Source organism: Lonchura striata, chromosome 1 (assembly GCF_050655825.1).
Source record: "Lonchura striata isolate lonStrDom1 chromosome 1, ASM5065582v1, whole genome shotgun sequence".
Lineage (NCBI taxonomy): Eukaryota > Metazoa > Chordata > Aves > Passeriformes > Estrildidae > Lonchura > Lonchura striata.
Window position 1 is genome coordinate 73,363,796 of NC_140703.1, and position 20,251 is coordinate 73,384,046.

The 20,251-nt window shown below is 38.4% G+C and overlaps 1 protein-coding gene across 5 annotated transcripts in view; it reads left to right on the forward strand.

Annotated features, from left to right (window-relative positions):
* The window catches only part of XPO4 (exportin 4), a 72,856-nt gene extending 64,280 nt beyond the window's left edge, over positions 1–8,576 (forward strand). For all 5 annotated transcript variants that reach the window (XM_077781467.2, XM_085580603.1, XM_077781468.2 and 2 more), the window contains 6 exons: positions 260–440; positions 1,873–1,991; positions 2,897–3,027; positions 3,802–3,919; positions 5,145–5,237; positions 8,358–8,576. In XM_077781467.2, the coding sequence (XP_077637593.1) occupies positions 260–440; positions 1,873–1,991; positions 2,897–3,027; positions 3,802–3,919; positions 5,145–5,237; positions 8,358–8,555 (840 nt within the window). In that variant the 3' untranslated portion in view covers positions 8,556–8,576. The remainder of the gene's footprint in view (positions 1–259; positions 441–1,872; positions 1,992–2,896; positions 3,028–3,801; positions 3,920–5,144; positions 5,238–8,357) is intronic.
* The last annotated feature ends 11,675 nt before the right edge of the window (positions 8,577–20,251 follow it).

Here is a 20,251-nt window from a genome sequence, read left to right on the forward strand (position 1 = left end):
GGATTTTTGTTAAGACTGAGGAATCCAGAAAATTAATGTTTTGCTCTTTCAATCAGTATCACATCAATATATGGCTATAAGTGTTTTTATTGTCTAAGGTGGCTGTTTCCGTGATGATTTTGTATACAGTTTGGTACAAAAGCAATCATACACTGAAATGAAAATCCTGAAGTATTGTCTACCAAGTAATGCCATCTTAAAACCAAGGTTTTGCTTTTAGCATATGGAAGTCGTCTTATTATGTAACATTGTTTTATAGGCCAAAGCCATGAACCTGTATGAGGCCTGCCTAACCCTGCTTCAGGTATATTCCAAGAATAATCTAGGTCGACAACGGATAGATGTTACAGCAGAAGAAGACCAGTACCAGGATCTCCTTCTTATTATGGAGCTTCTTACTAATCTTCTATCAAAAGAATTTATAGATTTCAGTGATACAGGTATTAAGGAATTGGTAATTGATGAACCACATGTTGTTTTCTAAACTGTAAGAACTATTTTGGGGCTTGTGTTCAGTCCATGTAAAGTAAAAACTGAAGTTCAGGCTAGACTAGGTCAGGATATGGAAATTACTATTTTAAGCAGCAAATAAGAACTTTCCACAATATTCTAACATCTGAAATTATTATTGCTGTCATAAAATAAATTATGGATGTATGAAACAGCTTGGAATCTGAATGTTGCAAGTCTGAATATGTTTTACCAAAAATTTTATAACAAAAAGCACATAGAGAAGTTGGAGTAGTGCAAGAGAGCAGATGGGTGGTCTTAGTACAGGATTCAACTTTTGTGAAATGTTGAGTCATTAAAATTCCATCATGTGAGGGTCTTCTGTATTCCTCTTTCACAGAATATGCCTTATGGTTTGTAGGTGTAGTTAAGGGTTCCTTCTTGTATCCCAGCGTGTTACTTTCTCTACATGTATTTGCCATTTAAAATTGCAGTTGTTGCAAATTTGCATGGTTCATATCTCGCCATGTTCTATACACTTTGCACAGATAACAACCCAGGCAGATTCAGTTTGAAACGAGCATGTTTTGATATCCATTGCCTTTCTGAGGTACATATTGAAAGAGAGAATCTTGTACTCTGAAATGCAGGACAGCATTTGTTTTTTCATCACACATGCACAACACAAGTACAGAAGCAGATTTAGACTTTGTCCATTGAATGGACAACCCAGTGCTTTGTAAAGCTTTTGCTTTGAGATCTGGATGTTAGTTGTGTGGAAAACACTTACCATGAAACAAAGTAATGTGAATAAAACCTAGATACAATGCCCAGAGATCAAATCTATTGTGAATTTTCTACATACTGCTGTTGATTCAACGCAGGAATTATAAAAGTAAGGTCATTGCCAGTTGATGGGAAATGTAGGCCTTGACCTATAATGGAGAAAACTTGACAACATCCAATCTACAGAACTTTTTCTGTTAGCTCTCCCATTTTTTTCCTCCTTCTGTTCATAAAAGATATTGAAGCATATGTAAATATATAATATATATTAAAAGTATAAAAATGCAGTAGTATTTTACTCACTATGTGTTTATGTGTGCAGTCATGAAGCAGCTATTACTGGAAACATTCAGTATTCTGTAATGAAGGGAGCCCTCAGTATCTGAAGTGTTCTGGTTTAGCATGCCATCTGGTACAAGAGATTATGAAATGCTTAGTCCTAATGAATATAAATATAGAGTGATGTGACAGCCTCCACTCACTAAGTTTCTATTTTAGTACAGTGCCTCACAGTTTTGTTTGGAAAGAGGGGGATAGTCCTGTTTTTAAAAATGTCTATATTATAAAGAAATGGGACTGTTCTTTCAATATGTTTAATCTTCCTTTTATACAAAATATTTTTTTTATTTCCTGCAGATGAAGTATTTAGAGGACATGAGCCTGGGCAAGTTACAAATAGATCTGTATCAGCAGCAGATGTTGTCTTATATGGGGTTAATCTAGTTCTGCCTCTAATGTCACAAGATCTGCTGAAGGTAAGTATATTTTTTACACAGAGCTGCTAGAATATGAAAGCTTTATAGTAATGAATTCCCAGAATTCATTCCTCTATGCATTCCACCTCCATAAAGTGAATTTTCTAGACTTCATAAATGTAAATAATTGTTCCATAGTTCTAAATACTCTTTGAAAAGAAATACTGTAAACTGAGAAAATGTTTTATCTGAAGATCCTAAACAAAACTCTTCTTGTAAAAGCATGTCTGTGCCAATCAACAGCCAAACCTGAAATGTGGCTCATGGAGTCCTTTCTCTGATAGTGTCAGAAATGTGACAAGAAACATAGTGATATGAGTTAAAAGTAATTATTTATTTCCACAATACAGATGGTTGTTGATCATAGGCATCAGCAGCTTGTCAGTAGAACAGTAACATATGAAACAATGGGGTGGCAGCATTTCCTTGCTGCAGTGTTCATGTTTTACATCGAAGCAGGGGAGCGCTTCAGGAGGGTGTCTCGGCTGTCCCCTCTCCACATGCCTTCTCATCCAGTAGCGCCCACTGAGCGCGAGGGCCACGTCCACTTTAGATCAAACCAAGGCCAGGGATCTACCCTGGGAGCCCCTCGCTTGTGCTACAAATGCTCGCGAGGCTTTTACCCCACAGGACTAGATTTGTCTGTGTCTGAAATAAAACTCCTGTAATTTGTGTAGAGCAGATACCAGACTGCCACCATCTACTGTTTATCTTTAGGAATCTTCTTTTACTGTACTACAGTGTTTGTATTTATATAAAGTTGTAGCCATTCTAATGACTCAAGTTTCCTATTAAAATTCTTTTCTTCAGTGCAAATCATCAGTCTTCTCTCTTTGTGTAGTTGAAAATTATGCCAAAATAGTTACGTGATTGAATCTAAAAATACCATTTTTTTCTTTTGACAGTTTCCATCCCTGTGTAATCAATATTACAAATTAATAACTTTCATATGTGAGATATTCCCTGAGAAAATTCCACAACTTCCAGAGGACCTCTTTAAAAGCCTAATGTACTCACTGGAGTTAGGGATGTCATCGTATCCTTTAAAGCGTTTGGGAATGCTTTTTAAAAATTTAAGTTACTTTTATAAGGACCTGTTAAAAATATTTTGTTTCTTATTTTTCTATCAGTATCTGCATGTATAATTATATATTGGTAATTGACTCTTACTCTGCTCTCTGGGGATTGAGAGTTTCACTGTAGTGTCCATTGAGATTCCAGCATCAGCTGAATTGCCTCTGACTTGTGCGGCTTGGGTGCAGCCTTTAAGTAGCTTAGCATGTAAGTTTTTTCTGGCAGCCATTCCTGCCTCCTCCGTTACTTCATTTCAGAGTGTGTAACTTCATAAGCCTTCAGCTGGTATCCCAAAGCCATTCCTGAATTAGTCTCTCAGCTGGTAATACAAAACATTGCTGCTGTTCTACTGGGCTGGCTCCAGAGCATTTCCTGTCAGGGTGCCAATGGGCTCTCCCTCTCATAATGGGAGTACCATTTTCACTAATCTGTGGCACGTGTCAGAAACAGATGAGCTTGACCATAAGGGACTCTTTCTGAAAATGTTATGTCAGAGAGGGTTATGTTACCGCAGGGCATGTAGCTAATAAAAGAAGGTAATGAAGTTGGAATCATTTTTCCCTCCTTTTTTCTATATTTTTTTTTTATTATTATTATTTTTTTAGATTAGAAACTTTGTAGTGAAAAGAAACCTTGAAACATACAAGCATTTCAGATATTTTCTAGTGTCACAGCTGGGTAGTTTGACCACAATTTAATCGAAATTTGACTTCAATTCTTTAATACCCATTATCAGAATGAGTTCAGAGGTTTGCCAGCTCTGTCTGGAGGCTGTAACACCGTTAGCAGAGCAGTGTGCAAAAGCACAAGAAACAGATTCAACGCTTTTTCTAGCAACAAGGCACTTTCTTAAGGTAAGGCATCTATGTTTCTTGTTACTTTGGTTTTTTTTTGCATAAAGGTAGCATCCTGAGGCCAAACAGTGATCATATCCAGATTAATCAGGACAATGTATACAGTAAGAAACAGCCTGTTGCCTACAAAAAAAAAAAGTGGCAGCTTAAGAAGAAAGAGGGCGTGAACAACTGAAGATACCAGACTAGACTACAAAAGAGGATGGAGGTGTAGAGGGAACCCATCTATTATTGCCAGAAAACAAAAGACCTGAGCCTCTCAGAATGCAATTTTTATATCCATGCTTTGCACTCAAGATTGACAGCTTTAGTAGTTACTGGTGGAGCTGTGAACAGAAGGCTTCCAGAATTCTGTGAACTGGAAGCTGGGTAGAGTATTAAAATAAAAGGCATGAAAAAGAGCATAGCTGGGAACTAGAAAGGAAATGCTGTCATTTATTCAGTGTATCTAATGAATTACATGTTTTCTTAATTCAGTATCACATTCAGTACTTTACTTTTAGGACCATCCACTTTAATGAATTTTGGAGTAACCTGCTAGCAAGCAGGTTTTCCTGCTAACTGGCAACAAAGTAACTGTGAAATCTGTGTGCTTGTCTTCTGATTTTGTATAGGTTTCAGTTTTACTTCAGACATCTTATCAAACTGACTGGGATTTCTGAGGATTGCTCATTAAATGCTTTTATCAGACAAGCTGAGAGAATTAAAACTTGCATAATGTTGTCTTTATGTATCTTCCAAGTTAGCATAGTTTCATTCCTTATTTCTGAGTTTCCAGTTAAAATTATAATAATCCTCTTTATTAATCTGTTCCCTGTTTAACTTTCTGTGAGCTATAGGAGTCTCCAAAACTTGAGGAAAAGTTCTGTATTTTATTCTGGAAGAACAAAGGCTTTTTTCATTATTTCTCTGGTATATGTGCAGCTTTTGGAGAAAAATACAAGTGATGTCATGTTTCTCTGAAGAACAGTTGATATAAATCAACAACAGGTTCCAGCGCTTTGAAATGTGAATTTATGCTGTTAAGCCAAGACTTGGCTTCTAAAGTGCTGGTGCCTAAATCCAAAAATAAAAAATGGGGGCAATAAAGCAAACAGCAACCTGGATGTTTGTACTAAATGTTCATTGTTATTATCAGAAGTGAAGATGAGCTTCAGCAGCAAATGTTGATAAAGTGGAAAGCTAAGTTTACATTTACACAAATACTTCTGTTTTGCGATTTCAGATGGTTTTTGATATGCTGGTACTTCAGAAGCACAATACAGAAATGACAACTGCAGCAGGTGAAGCATTCTACACGTTAGTGTGTTTGCATCAGGTATGGCATTCAGACACACCCTGAAAAGAAGTCATTTGTTAAAGGAGAGTGGTTATTTCTTGTGCACCTGATAAATCGTGGAATCATTTGAGTTGAAAGGGGACATCCTCAGGAGGTCTGCCTGTTTCAGCTGCAGGTCTTTGTATTTGTTGTTGCTGAGTTTCATGACTCTCCTGTCAGTTCACTGCTCCAGCCTGAGTGCCTCTAAATGTCAGTCCTGCCTTCGAATGCACCTTCTGCACTCCCTAGTTTGGTTTCATCCCCAGACTTGAGAAGAGTGTATTTTCCCTCCTCCTCCAGGTCACTGATTAAAATGTTTAACAGGACATGGTCCAGATGAGAGCTCTCAGTGCCACTTGCAACCAGCTTCCAGGTGGAACATGAACCATTAGCCTCAATCCTTTATAGGCTGATGGTACAGATGTGTTTTTACACATGTAGTGGTTCACCCATTTAGACAATAAAATCCTAGCTTGGTTGCAAGGGTGCAATACACAGCTGCTAAAGACCTGTTTACCTTAGACATCCACTGCACTTGTCTTAGCCATAGATGTAAGTAATTTTATCTAAGATGGCAGGTTGGTAAAGCATGATTTACCCTGGGTAAATCCACACTGCCTGTTCTAAGAATCACAGAATATGCTGAGTTGGAAGGGGCCCATGAGGATCGAGTCCAACTCCTTCCCCTGCACAGGACCATCTCTAAGAATCACATCATATGCCTGTGTGCATTGTCCAAACACTTCTTGAACTCAGGCTTGATGCTGTGACCACTCCCTGGAGAGCCTGTTCCAGTGCAACCACCCTCTGGGTGAAAAACCTTTTCTAATACCCAATGTAAACTTCCTCTGACACAACTTCAGGCCATTCCCTTGGGTCCTTTGACTTTCACATCCCCAGAAATAACTTCCAGGAGTACTTGCTTCATGATTTTCTTAGTCATTTGAAGATGATAGAGAACAGCCAGTAATGAATGACATGAGCCAGCTTAGTGAACCCTTGGATAGATTCTCTTGGGTCTTATGAGCTTACATGCATCAAGATTTCTCAAGAGATCCCTTGGTTGATCCTCTTTACTATGCACAGGAGGACCTTGGACACTCCCTCTCTAGTCACAAAGGTCTGGAAAAACCGGTCAGTGAAGACCAAGACAAAAGAAAGCATTGATTATTTCAGCCTTACCTCTTTTCTACTATCATTAAATCATCTATTCCATTCAGCAATAGAACCCATATTTTCCCTGTTCCTTCTTTTACTCTTAAAGTACTGGTAGAAGCTGCCTTTGTTATCTTTGATATCTTTTGCTAAATTCAGCTTTAGCTGAACTTCATTTTTCTGTCATTGTTCTTGTCCACATGATTTTTGTGCATTCCTTCTTTCTAGGTCATCCTGCTTCTATTTCCTGCATGTGTTGCCCTTGTGCTGGAGTTCAGTCATTAAGTCCCTGCTTAGTTGAATTAGTGTCCTTACTGTTTTCCTTTGTAGGTGGACAGACCATTGTGCTTGGAAGAGATTGTCCTTAGGACCTGTCAGCTCTCTTGAGCTGTTTTTGTCTTCAGAGTTCACTCCCACAGAATCCCACCCACCAGTCTTGAAGACGGTGACATCTGCTCTCATCATGTCCAGGTTCTGTACTTGGCTGCCCTATTTCCTCGCTTTCCTGGGCATCCTTAACTCCACTATTTAATGATAACTGAAAGGCTGGCATTAATTACAACATCTATGACCAGCTCTTACTAGCTGTGAATAGCAGATGCAAGGTCACACCCCTGGGTAGCCCATCTGGTATGTGAGCAAATGTCAGGGAGATAATCTCTTATAAGTCTGATCTGGAAACTTCCTCAAGTTGCTTTAAGATGACTAAAAGCCCTGTTCTGGGGATTTGTAACAAGATCTCACCCCAAAAGATGTCATCTTTACTACTTCTCCTCTGATCATGATTCCTAACCACTCAACTAGATTGCTGCCCAGTCTGTAGAAAACCATATTTCATTTGAGCTGCCTTTTCACAGAAGTGTCAATCTTCTGTCATCTTCTGCCCTGAAGAGCTCTAACAAGCTTCCGCCTGTCACTTGGAACACTCCAGCCATGCCACCTGTCCCACCACATACCAGTGCCTGCAGTAAAGTTGCAGCTCTGAACCTGCACTTGAAGCTCTAGCTCCTGTTTCCAAAGCTGAACACACTTTTACGCAGGCATTTCAGGTTGGCCTCCTTTCAGCCTATTTCATCCTTTCTGAGGATCACTTTTAAACTCATGACATGTCTTTGTGTTCTTAATGCTCTCAGGCTCTGTCTCTTATCTACAAGTTGTTACCATCATCCCTCAACAAACCCTTTAAAGCCCTTCCTGCTGGGTTGGCCTTTGGCAAAGACATCACTAAGCCACTTTGTGCATGCATCCTCTCTCTTCCTAGCAGCACTTTTTCCCTCAAAGAGGGACTCGTGAACATGTAAGAGAAAAGCACCCTGTGATACCACCCACAGGTGGCAAATTCTTGTTGTGTCTGCCCTCACCCAACCCCTTATGGGTAGAATGGGGGGAATTGCCATTCTGACTCCTGTGTCCTTCACCTGTGCTCCCAGAGCTCAGTCCCTTTAGACTTGCTTCAGGTGTCTGCCCCTTGGCAGTGTCCTTCTAGTCATGTTTGATATGTTTCTTTGTCTTTTGTTTCTGTCTAAATAAGCATGAGAATATGTAGGATACTCTTAGAAAGGAATCTAAGCTCTCTGTCCCAGGGAAGGAACCCTAGAAAATGGAGAACCTGTGGGAAGAGATAGTTGGTATGGAACATGGGACAGGCATCAAGAAAAAACAGTCCAGTTTGCAGGAGTAAGCCTATGCTAAGGAAGAGCCAGAAGGCCCTTTGCCTTAAAATTGTAATCTTATTCTGCACTGCAAAGCATTGTATCTTGCTTTGAAGACTTCTTTACCTTAAAAAATACCCAGCCTGGATGAAGGATTTTATCTGATTCAGAGGTAGGTGAAAGGCTGTGAGGAAAGGTGAAGAGGTACTGATGGTTTTCTGTCACAGCCTTTATTCTGGATCTCATCCTGATGAGAGAAGTTGTATATATTGTATCTCTCTTTTTTTTTTTTTTTTTTTTTAATGTTTAACAGGCTGAATATTCAGAGTTAGTTGAAACATTGCTATCAACTCAACAAGATCCAGTAATTTACCAGCGGTTAGCAGATGCCTTCAACAAGCTTACTGCAAGCAGCACTCCTCCTACACTGGACCGTAAGCAGAAGATGGCCTTCTTAAAGAGTTTAGAAGAATTTATGGCAAATGTTGGTGGACTTCTCTGTGTAAAATAAACAACAAAACTCTATGCCTAATTTAGACCCTTTCTGCAAAAATGCACTGAGAAATGCTGAATGCTGACTAAATCTTGTACCTGTCTCTGGGTTCTTTGCAGCCGTCTCAGATTCTAGACAGCCTGGAAGTTTGAACATAACACCACGGAATAGGAGAGGTCACCTTTGAATCAGCTTCTGCTATTATGTGTTAGCTGCAATCTGGCATACTTGGGTGTGGAAGAGAATGAACAAAAAATCTGAATTGAATTTTTTTTCCATTCATGTGCAAAGAGATATGGGCACAATGAAATAAATGCAGTGCCTTTCCCCTGTACTGGTTTAAAATATGAGTGGTCATGTAAACAGATTTCTTTTCTACCCAAAATCATGTTAGAGTGTGATGCAGATACATATAAAGCTCTAAACAGTTTAGCTGATTTTAAGCTTTATTTTTCCTCTCTTAAAGTTTGAGTTTGTGTTCCAATGGGGAAGAAAAACCAAATGGTATTTTAACTTGTGTTTAGTTACGTTTTTCTACATCAACCTGATATTGCAGGTTTAATGCAATGCAGGTTTTTACGTTATGTTCTGCTGCCTAAAGTTCAGAGAAAATAAAAGGTGTATATTTTTGTTCCCCAAAAATGAACTTTAGGAACTGTAGCCATTTCATTGCCTTAATTTAAAAGAAAAAAAAAAGTTCATATACTTTAGGTAAGAAATTTAAGGCAAGATTTGACTCTTGAGAGTTGGTTTAGGATGTTGGCACTGAGCTGCTGTGTACATGTTGCAGCCCTTCATGTTGATGTGTTGTTTTGGAACAAGTGTCTAATGCAAGGTTCATGTGTAGTTTTACTTTCAGTATCTGTTTTGATTCTCACCTGGGTTGCACACAACTGCAATGTATTTCTACGCTGAACTGTTTGCTTAAGCAATAACAACCCAAAAGGTGTGAATTACTGGCAAACTTAGTAAAGTTGGGCATTAGCTAAAACAATTATGCTAGCACAGGGGCAACAAAACCTTTTACTCAAGCGTGTCTGTTTGACTCCAGTGGGGAAGGGTAGTTGAGAAGTCTCTGCTGTAGGAGATTTTTGTTTTGTGCTGAATCTAGTCCCACTTCTGCAGAGCTCTCCCAGCTGCTCTACTCTTGCTTGGTGTTTTATATCAGCACTTTAGCTTTTATTATAGCAGAATATAGTGCCCTGAGTATATAGAACCAACAAGGGAGAGCAGCACATGAATATGAAAGCAAGGCCTGCTTTGTCTCCTGTCATGAGCCAGAGGAAACTGAAGCAAACACAAATGCTGCATGTCTAGTAAAATCATTTTTGTGGAAATACACAAAGGCAGAAGTGGGCCCTTCTGTTTAAGATCTGTTAGATTATGCTGTTAAATATTTCCCATGTGTTTTTACAATTTATATAAAAAGTCTGGTATACACCTTTATATGGCTATGTATAGTTTAGTATTTGCAATTCTGTGCCATTCTTCAGCTATTCATCTCAAAATTAGTTACAATAGCCAGAATCTCACAACAGACACAAATCTCTAATACTCTGCTATAAGTGATCTAAGGTTTGTTCGGTTTTTTTGTTTGTTTGATTGGGGTTTTTTGTCTTGTTTGGGTTTTTTTTTCATTTTTTGTTGGTTTGGTTTTTTTTTGTTTGTTTGTTTGTTTGTTTGGTAAGTTAAATCCATAAGTGTCTCAAGCATGGATCCACAAGGCCAAAAATGCCATCCCTTTATTATAATTTTCTCCTTTAGTTTATGTGAAAACTGGGCAAGGGCAGATTTACACATTACAAAGTGACCATAAAACTCCTTAGATAATAGTGTACCTTCCCAGATAGTATTTTATTTCTAAGATAACTTGCATAGTATTTTAGAATAGGGGTATTGCTCTCAATTTTTTCTTTACACTCTAGTGGTTTTCTTTAAAAGGATTTCTTGACCGTGCACTTGCACAAAATATAATCATCCTGGCAGATCATTCTGTTTCAAACTGTTATGATGGCTGAGTTTTTCTTTTTAATTTGGGGTTTGTTTTTTGAAGTTTTTCTGAGTTTATACATTGGATGCGGCAGAAGTTCTGAAACCTCATTTTTTTTCAGATAAAGGGCATTGAAGCCTGGGAACATCAACACCAGTAGGAGCTGCTGGTTTGTTATGATGTGCCTGATGTCAGGTATCTAGACTGAAGTCTTCAAAGAGATCATAGCAAATATTCCGTGTTTTGGGTCTGACTGAGTAACTGATACACTCAGTCATCCTTTCTTTTATAACTAGCTCTGTCACTATTGTTTTATTAATACTAAAACTGGCTCACTATTTAAAAATATTTATTAACTTTAAAGGGTTAAAATCTCTTGCATATTGTGATAAACAGGAGCACAAATTGAGTTTGTATTCTGGGCAAAAAATGTGCATGCCCATTATTTTTCTTTTCAGGCGCATTGTGTTGTAACAAGCAGAAACACACAGCATTTTTGAGTACCAAGACTTTAACTAAAGTATGAACACCCACTTTCAAAGACTACTTTTAAAGGTGGTTTAAAAATTTCCTTTGCTGTTAGTTTAAAAATAATATTATATGTTAAAGGAAAACTGTCCTAGTAAGGGTTTGGTTTTTTTTGTTATTTCCTGCTTGATGTTACACTTTTCCTGTTTTTTAATTTTTCTTTCATTCTCATATTTTCAACGGGGATCTTTCCATGCCATTTTATATTTGTTTTAGAGCAATGCTAAGATGTCTTTGTTTAGTGGCATTCATGAAATAGTTGCAAAGGCTTCTGGAAATAAGTTCTGTTCATTCATACTCCTCCTGGTGACTGCTTCTACCTGAGCTATTTGACTTCTGCATCCCTACCAAAAAAATAGAAAAGAAGAATCTTCTGTGATCTTCTACACATCCAATTGCTGTAAATCAGGGTGTGAAAGCACACTGAGGTCCACAGGAAAGACTCAGACTGTAGGGAACACTGAGAGCTGAGTTAACATAAGTGTTCTGAAAGTTTTATAGTATCATTGCATTAATTTTCCATTCACTATGGAAAGTGAATAATGGTTCTAAAATTGCACCTGTTCTTTGAAGGAAGAAAAAAGGCAATTCAAACCAAGTTATAAATGCTGCATGATACAACTGTAACAAATATATTTGTCTAGACTTTTCTTGCTGAAACAAATTATTGGACCAGTGTTTTAATTCTGAGACTAGCTTCTTTTCCTTTTTGCCAGCTCCTTCCCCATTGTAATAGTTCTAATGCTGGCATAATAATTTTGTTCAACCTATAGTTTTCAACGCTGACAAGCATGACCATCGAGTACAATCATAAGATTCAAGACCTTGTTGAAAGCACAGATACACAGGGACAGGGAGGAGTGGACTGGATGCATGAAACTTCCACTTTCATGTGCATTTATGCCTTAAATTAGCTTCACTAATTACTGCCAGAATCTGCTACTTTTTGCCCAGAGGTTTGTGTTTCACTATTTAATGGTAAAGGGCTCACCTTTTTTCTCAGGAATGATAAACTTGTTTTCTCAGCATGTCCAAATCCTACTAGTTGAAAGAGAGGGGTTTGAATTGGAGTCATTGTGGAGTCATAGTGAGAAGAACTCACTAAAGCCCCAGTGTTTACCTGGGCAAATCCCTTTATATCTAAGCCATGTAGTTCTAGAAAATAAGCTTGTTCTGAGCAGTTGTCCATTTAAAATCTAGTTATTGAAAAGGGAAAGCAGATTCTAATTTGTGATCTGTAAAACTATTAAAAAAATACAAATTTGCAGCATTTTGCTTGTAAAACACTTCAAGTAACTTCAGGTTTGGTTAAGTAATTACATAAGAAGGGTGGGTTTTTTTATGGAAGTAGCTTGATGAATATAAGCGCAGGAGTAGGAGCCAGGCTCCTCTAATTTTGTAATGTTTTTCCACGGGATCCTCTGTGGCCATTGGCAAGTCACTAAAACTGTGTTGTTGTTAAAATAGCATTAACACCTACCTACCTCACAGGGATGTTGTGAGGATTAGCTTATGCCTATAAAATGCATTGAGGATCTGAGATGCTATGTAAATATTATATACTTTAATTTTAGTTTTGTGAGGTGTAAGATTTACTATAATGAAAACAGAAGATTTTCATAATGGTAAAGCCCAGTAGAGGCAGCAATGGTGCAGTATTCCCAGGACTGATCTACTGCAGTACATTAATGCTTGCTGTAAATTGTCATTATTTCAATTACAGCTGATTGAAATGGTGGCTTTGTCTTATATAAGGTGAGATTCCCCACCAGTGTGCCTCAGTTGTGATCTTCTAAGAGAGAGGACAGTTATTGGTTATTCAGGCTTTGGTACCTCTGCTTGTGACAAGTGCTGCTTGTGGTGGTAGGGTTTTTCGTTCAATTTACTTTTGGGTTTTTTTACATTTTTCAACAAGGAACAAATACCGCATGTTTCTCTTGTGTCTGTTCCAGTCACTAAGTATAACCAAAGCCTAATGATAGCAATTAAAATTTAAAGAGCCAGCCCTGCTCCCCTGTCCCCCCCCACCCATAAATTAGCATTTTAGTAGCTTGTGCTCTGTTTTCAGTAACTTAGATCAATGTTTTCTAGCACTGATCATGAAGCAAATAATGAAGTGTGTTTTGCTTTAGAGCCTCAAACTCCCAGCTATCTTATAAAGCCCTTTTTTCAGTATGAGATTTCTTGGGGCCCTAGAAACTGAGAAGCAAGATACCTCTGGCTTTCCCTTCTGTTCAGTGAATTAAAATTTATCCTGCTTTTTCATTTCTTCCCATTCTCCCACCCTGCTTTTCCTGTTGTTTTAAGATGCTCTTAAGCAGATTTGGAAGGCCCTTCCAACCTCAAGAGGAAGATACTACTACCCATGTAATTTTCCAATCTGTTACAGCTTGATACTTGAAATTGATAAAAACCTCTCTAATAGTATTTGCCACACATTTCAATCTCCCATTAAACCATTCTGGAGTTTTTTAATTAGGAAAGAAATACCTATATTATTTGTTCTCTATTGTGCAAAATAAGAAACCTCTCTATTGTGCAAAATAAGAAACCTTCATGCAGTGAACATGCAGTTTTAAGGCAATAAATGCTAGTACTGCTGTTGGTCAAGTGTGTAAATATATTAAATGTGTCGTTCAATACTGTGTTGAGTTTATATATTAAAAACACAGATTGAAGTGCTAGTTGATTTCAAGTATTGTTTTATCTGTACAGTTGAAGATATGAAGTTGCATAGAAGTATTTCACATTTTATTGCAATAAGACTTGGGAAATGGCTGTGTAATCAAGCCTTATCATGACTGAATTTTCAATTTTGAAATGATCACTTTGTGTATTTTTAAGATACATAAACAGGAAGAGGATAAAATTGTTTTCCACTAAAGACTTTTTTTATTTTGTTTTGGCCATGTGTGATTTGTGTGTATTCTTGTTTAATATTTTTCTAAAATCTCACCTGTGTTGAATATCTGAAAATGCATTTGTTATACTTCCTTACAGTGGAAACCTTAGGCTATACCTTTTGCTCTTTGGCTACAGTGAATGCACAATAATTAGGTTAAAAGTTGGTGGAGTAACTTTAGTTTACATAAGCACTTACGGCATGAGTTTGTCCATCAACAGAAAAAGTGTGATTAGGAGTGCAACAGCAGTATCTCACACTGGACTGCAATTACCAGAAATGACTGTGAATATATAATCAGATTAATCTCTTCCCTCATCTTCCAAAAGAAGTTTTAAAGTGACTTTTCAGGTCACTAATATTGGTGGCATTTGTCTGCTCAAAAGGAATACTGATTTCTGGGTCTTTGTACGTGTGTGTATATTCAATCTAAACCGTTTTTATGATGGTATGTGGCACAGAAAGGTTCTCCAAGCTCATAATCTGTTCCTATGTAAGGAACATCTAACAGCATGTTACTTCATGGATATCAGATAAGTTCAGTTACAGGCAGCAGTTCCTAATGTGCTATAATACAATTGCATTTAAATAAACTACACCTATTTTCTAGTGTCCCTCTCTTACTTCCATGCACTCACATCATTTATAAAAGGGAAAAAAATAGCTTCACAAATTCTGAAAGTAAAACTACGCAACTACTATGGTAGTGACAGCTTGCTATATATCTTGGCTGTATGTATCACTAGAATTTTATTGTTTCAAAAATAAGATTATGCAGTTATATATTTATATTAGCATGGTTTCGTTCAGTGAATATTTTGGGGTGGGACAGAAACATTTAAGGTAATTTTGAGGAAATTCCTGAAAGCAATTGGTAAGACTAACAGCAGCGTATCCAGGAGCCTTTCATGTAGAAAATGGAACTATTCTGCTTACCTTAAATATGAGTCCTGGAATAAACTTGAATGATTTGGGTACAAAGCCTTTATTCACACTTGTTTGTCTAAGTACACACAAACCCCATCAATTCTGCCTTTTTGAAACTTATATTGGCTTCAGTTGTGAGTGGTGGAGTTGGTGGTGGATTTTTTCGTTCAGTGATTTGCCATGTCTTAAAAGCAGAAAAGTATAAAAGTGCAACCCTCCAAGTGGAATTTGTCTGGACAGCCAACCAAGCAGCAGGTTGTACATAAACTGGAAGAGGGAAGGAGGAGGAGAAGAAAGTGATAAGTTTACAGTCTTATTCAGAAAAAGAAAAACAGATCAATGTACAAGTGGAATTCTGTAATGTTTAACATGACATTTTAAAAAGGATTAGCAAAAGCCTGCCATTTTATCAACAAGTTTGTCAGGGGAAAGAGTACTGTTTTGGAATTCTGAAATGAAATGCAATACTATCAGTGTAAGTTTTGTTAATTAAATAATAAATTCCTGTTTATTTTGGAAAACATTCCAGACAAATCTATATATCCAAAGAGAACAAAAAAGCTACCCACTGTGATGGATACATAATTCATTACTAGTTTTTCTGCTGTCTATATTTTAATCTTGTGAAACAGCTGTTTTCACTTTAACATCTATTAGATGGTATTGGATTTTATTTTCCTGACACACTGTTGCCTTTATAAGTTAAAGCAAAGCTGTGGGTGTGATGTACTTCCCTTTTTAGTCCTCTCTCTGTCTGGTCTACTGTTAATGGTTGTAAAGACAAATATGTTTGATTTGCTTTAACTTACTGTTTTGGATGCTGCAGTTTAGGTTTGTGGCATATTGAGACTGCTTCCCATCTCTCTGTTCGGTGTTCCCTGAATGAAAGTCATCAATAGACTCCAACACGAGTATTGATTTGAAAGCCTCACTGGTAACTTGGTTTAATAAGCTGTCAGGACATTTGCTTTAGTTTTGGAACTGCACCAATTCTCCTAATGGTCTTTTGTTCATTGAAATGATTGCTGTAACTCACAAAAAAAACCACCCCAAAGCCAAAAGCCCACTACCACACTGTGGAATCTCTAGGAAGATCACTGGTGTCCTCACTCAAGATCAACACTACCTTGGGGAAGGCTTATATTCTTCTGCCACTTTAAGGAAAGACTGTTCTTCTGAAGTACTTTTTGCCTGCTTTTAGGCTGTTATGCACTTTCATGATTTCTTAACAAACTACTGTTAAAATGTACTGTAACATGGATTTTGATAAGCGCACATGTAATTAAACAATTCACTCAGCCTCAGGAAAGCTGGAAAAATTGGATACCTGTTTTGTATCTTGGTTAAAATGTTTGTTACCTGCATCTCTTAAGATGGCCAGATAATGACTAGATCCTGCAAGTGTACCTATTTAAGATACCAGTATAATCTCTAAAAGAAGGACAATGTAATTTTGCTTTAGGGACAGAGAAAAGGGTGTCCTTCTCTTATTTTTCTTAGAGGTATATATATATAATCTGAATTGGAGTTTCCAAAGCAGAAAGCAGTAATAAACCCCATTTACTGTTCAGGAAAAGAAATGTTTTCTTTCATAACACTATCTGATTTCTATTTTCTTCCTTCTCCTTAAAGAGCGTGTGTGAAATAAGTGCAGAGGTATGTGTAGGAAAAACTGTAAAATCTGCTGCTGTACATGTTTGCTACTTGACTGCATTTTCTGTTCCACTTTAATTTTACTGGTTTTGCTAAATATATTTTATATATTTTTCCTTCCTGCTTCTTGTGATGGCAGAGTGATTACATCTTTTGGGGGTAAAAGCAAAAACAACCGTGACAAAGGCTTTGGGGCCAGATAATGCTATGAAGGTTGGATGTTACTGTATTTCTCAGGACATTTTTTGAGAGAACTGTGTAAATCAGAAGCCATGGTAAAATCTATGGGGATGTGAAAATGTGCAGAAGTATAGATACTGATAATTCTGTTGAAGGGTTGAGTGGGTTTTCTTTTTTCAGATACTCGTAAAGTCTGCTTAAAATGTCAATACCATTAGGTGGTATTAAGTGACTAGTGGTCACCTATGTAGAGCATTTTTCTGGCTGAAAGCTATAGCCCACTGTGGAACCTGAATCACTTCCAAGGAATGCACAAAGCCTGGCAAAATATAAAGAAGTCGCAGGGATCTTATATCACTGTCATGTTTCTAAGATTTCTATCTTAGAAACATAGAGAAAGAGTTGGGGCTCCATAAACTACTTAAAGATGAAAACTTACTTCTGTACTTGAATTCATGGAATGACTGCAAGCTTTGAAGAGGCTGACTGACAGTCTGTCCTTCCATTGTGCCATAAGGTGTTGGGAATATGTGGTGCACCTGGCCCACACAGGTACCCCACGGGGCTCCAACACACATTTGATCCATCTGTAGGGGGAACAGCTTGGGAGTGAAAGTAAACGTGCAGCGAGCTGTGCTTACAGAGAGGAGGGGTTGCAGGTTGTTTTCTAAGTAAAATATTTTCACTTTGCTGTTTTCCATCATCACAAGTAGGATTATGTTATTAATTATAAATAATCCATGTATGGTTGTAAAGCATTGCATGCTTCACTGTCTTCTTCCAAATCAATGTGCAGTTGGTTTGCCAGCTCTAAACATGTTGAGGGCGTTTTTTAGTGTGTTCTTTTTTTTTTAAGTTAATAGAAGTTTTTTAGACTTAATGGCAACAGGAAGGATTCTACAATTAGAATTTAATAATCTATTTCATATTAATTAAACCTAATTATACTTTTCCACATGGCTATGGCTTGTGCTACAGTGAGAACAAAACTAGAATTTCATTAGCAGAGAAAAAATACAGCAGAGTAAAAATAAAAACTCAAATCCTAAAACACAAATGCCTTCTGAGTAACCAGTTGCTATTGCATTCCAGGATAGAACTGTGGTTTTAAACACTGTTTTGGATCTAGCAAATGCATTAGGGAAGAGGCAGTGATGTATATCATCAGGTTTGTCTCAAGGACACTGGTATCACTGCTGTGCGACATGGGTCTGTCAGTGAAAGGACAGAGGAGATTAATTGGAAATATCTGTCTGCAAAAAATACTAGGGAACAATAAAACCCAATTACTAATAAGAATTTCTTTCAGGGTACACTTTACAGGTATTCCTGCATTTGTGATTCATTTGTCCTTGCATCCTAAGGAAATTGCAGCCAGAGATAACCTGTTTTTTCCCTTCCTACAGGGTCACTTGAGCTCCTTTGGAGCTTTGCTTCTAGAACTGTCTTGTAACAGGATTCAAGTAAGGGCTGTGTTTGCTGCCAAGTAGTATCTGATATCATAACCTAAATAATGTCACCCTGTCAGCCCACCCCCAAGCCCCCACACAGCCATGTGCCCTTATGTGATCTGTCTAACCTTTCTGGTGAGGAGGCATTGCTTGCCAAGGGGCAGTCTGCTGCTCTGGGAAGCCTGGACTGAAAGCATGTGTCATCCCAGTCTCATTTCTACTTTCATTATCAGCCCTATGCCGAATGTTTTTTATGTAAAATGCCTTACAGACATGCATGAAATAGGGAAATTACTGAAGTGTCACTTCACTGTAGCACCTAAACCACATTTCTTGCTGCACTCAGTTATGCTATATAGGTATCAATATCAAGACAATTGTCACTGGCCACAATGCAGGGAAAAGGGGTTTGTTTGTTTTAAATTACAACAGTGGTGGTAGCATGGATAGATGTGACTGTCTTCTGTGCTGGGATGAAGACTTTTTTTGGCAAGAACTTTCAAAGACAAAGTGGGTAATGCACTGAATGCCAGATCCAGACTGCAAAGAAGTCTTTTAAACCAAAGGAAAGTGTCCACAGTTCTCTACTGTCATGAAAAGCTTTGTTTCCACATGAGAGAGGTTAAGTAAAGGAAAAATCGGTTTATCCCCATATCCTGTGGTGACAAAAAAATTTGATTCTCTGCTGCTTATGTATGCTGTGATGCAAAAATATTTTATCATTAATTTAGTAATTCTGTCTTCCAAAGCAATAGTTCTGCTCTGTTCATTAATGCCCAGTGCTGAGCCCATGACTTTCTGTTCAGCCACAATGAAATGTGGCAGATGAAGACTGAGCAGGTTGTAGGTAAAACAGTAGTTTCTTACTCAGCTCAATGCTGATACAACTTCTTGCTCTGGTGAACATGAGGAGAGTCTGCTGTTGGGTTAAATAATCTGATGGGCAACCTCCTATGAGTTGGATTCTTGGAGAGTTATGGAGTGACAGACAATACTATGCACGCGACTTGTACAAACATCAGACTTTATAAAGAAAGAATGGAGAAAAATGGGTGAGCTTTTTGGGGCAGTAAGATCATGAGAGGTGCCAGAAGAGCGTGTTGTGTCTACACGAGAAACAGGGAAATTAGAAGTTTTTATGACCAAAGGGAAAGATATAGTGAATAAAATTTTTCCCCTCTGGTTTAGTGAGACCATACCTGGAATACTGCTTCCAGCTCTGGGGTCCCCAGCACAAGGACATTGCCCTGTTGGAGCAAGTCCCAGGGAAGGATACCAGGATTATAAGAGATGGGGAATACTTCTCACATGAGGGAAGGTTAAGAGAATTTGGATTGTTCGGCCTGGAAAAGAGACGATTTGTGGTGACCTGTGGTCTTCCAGTACCTGAAGGGAGCCTACAAAAACGATTGAAACTTTTTACATGGGTATATAGTGACAGGACAAGGGGGAATTACTTCAAACTGAAAGCAAGTATGTTTAGATGAGATATTAGAAAGAAATTCTTTCCCCTGACAGTGGTGAGGCACTGGAATAGGTTGCTCAGACAAGGTGTGTATCAACCCTGAAAGTGTTCAAAGCCAGGTCTGATGGGGCTTGAAGCAACCTGGGATAGTGGAAGGTGTTCCTGCCCATGGCAGTGGGGTTGAAACTAGATGGTCTTTAAGGTCCCTTGCAACCTAAACCATTATATGATTTTATTGAGTTAAAGAAGGAAGGTATTTTAAAACTTGCTATCTTTTGAAAGAATCTAAGAATCAGCTCGACTTTTATTTGTATGCAAGAGAGCGAACTTATGCAAGAGAGCGAACTTGTTCCAGCCTGCTGAATAGAAATGGAAAGCCTGGACAGGAGAGCCAGATGTAGAAACCAGTTTGGGGAGCTGGGCTGCGGTGCAAGGCAGAAGCTGGCGGCTCCTGAGCACTTGCCATCTGACCCGAGGGATGCCGGGTGCCTGGGGCTGCCTGGCCCCCAGCCCGGGCTGCCGTCCCGGTCACACATCCCGGCACGGCCGCCATTCCCGGCGCGCTCGGCGCGGGCCCAGCCGCCTCCAGCAGGGGGCGCGCGGCCCCGGCCGGGGCGG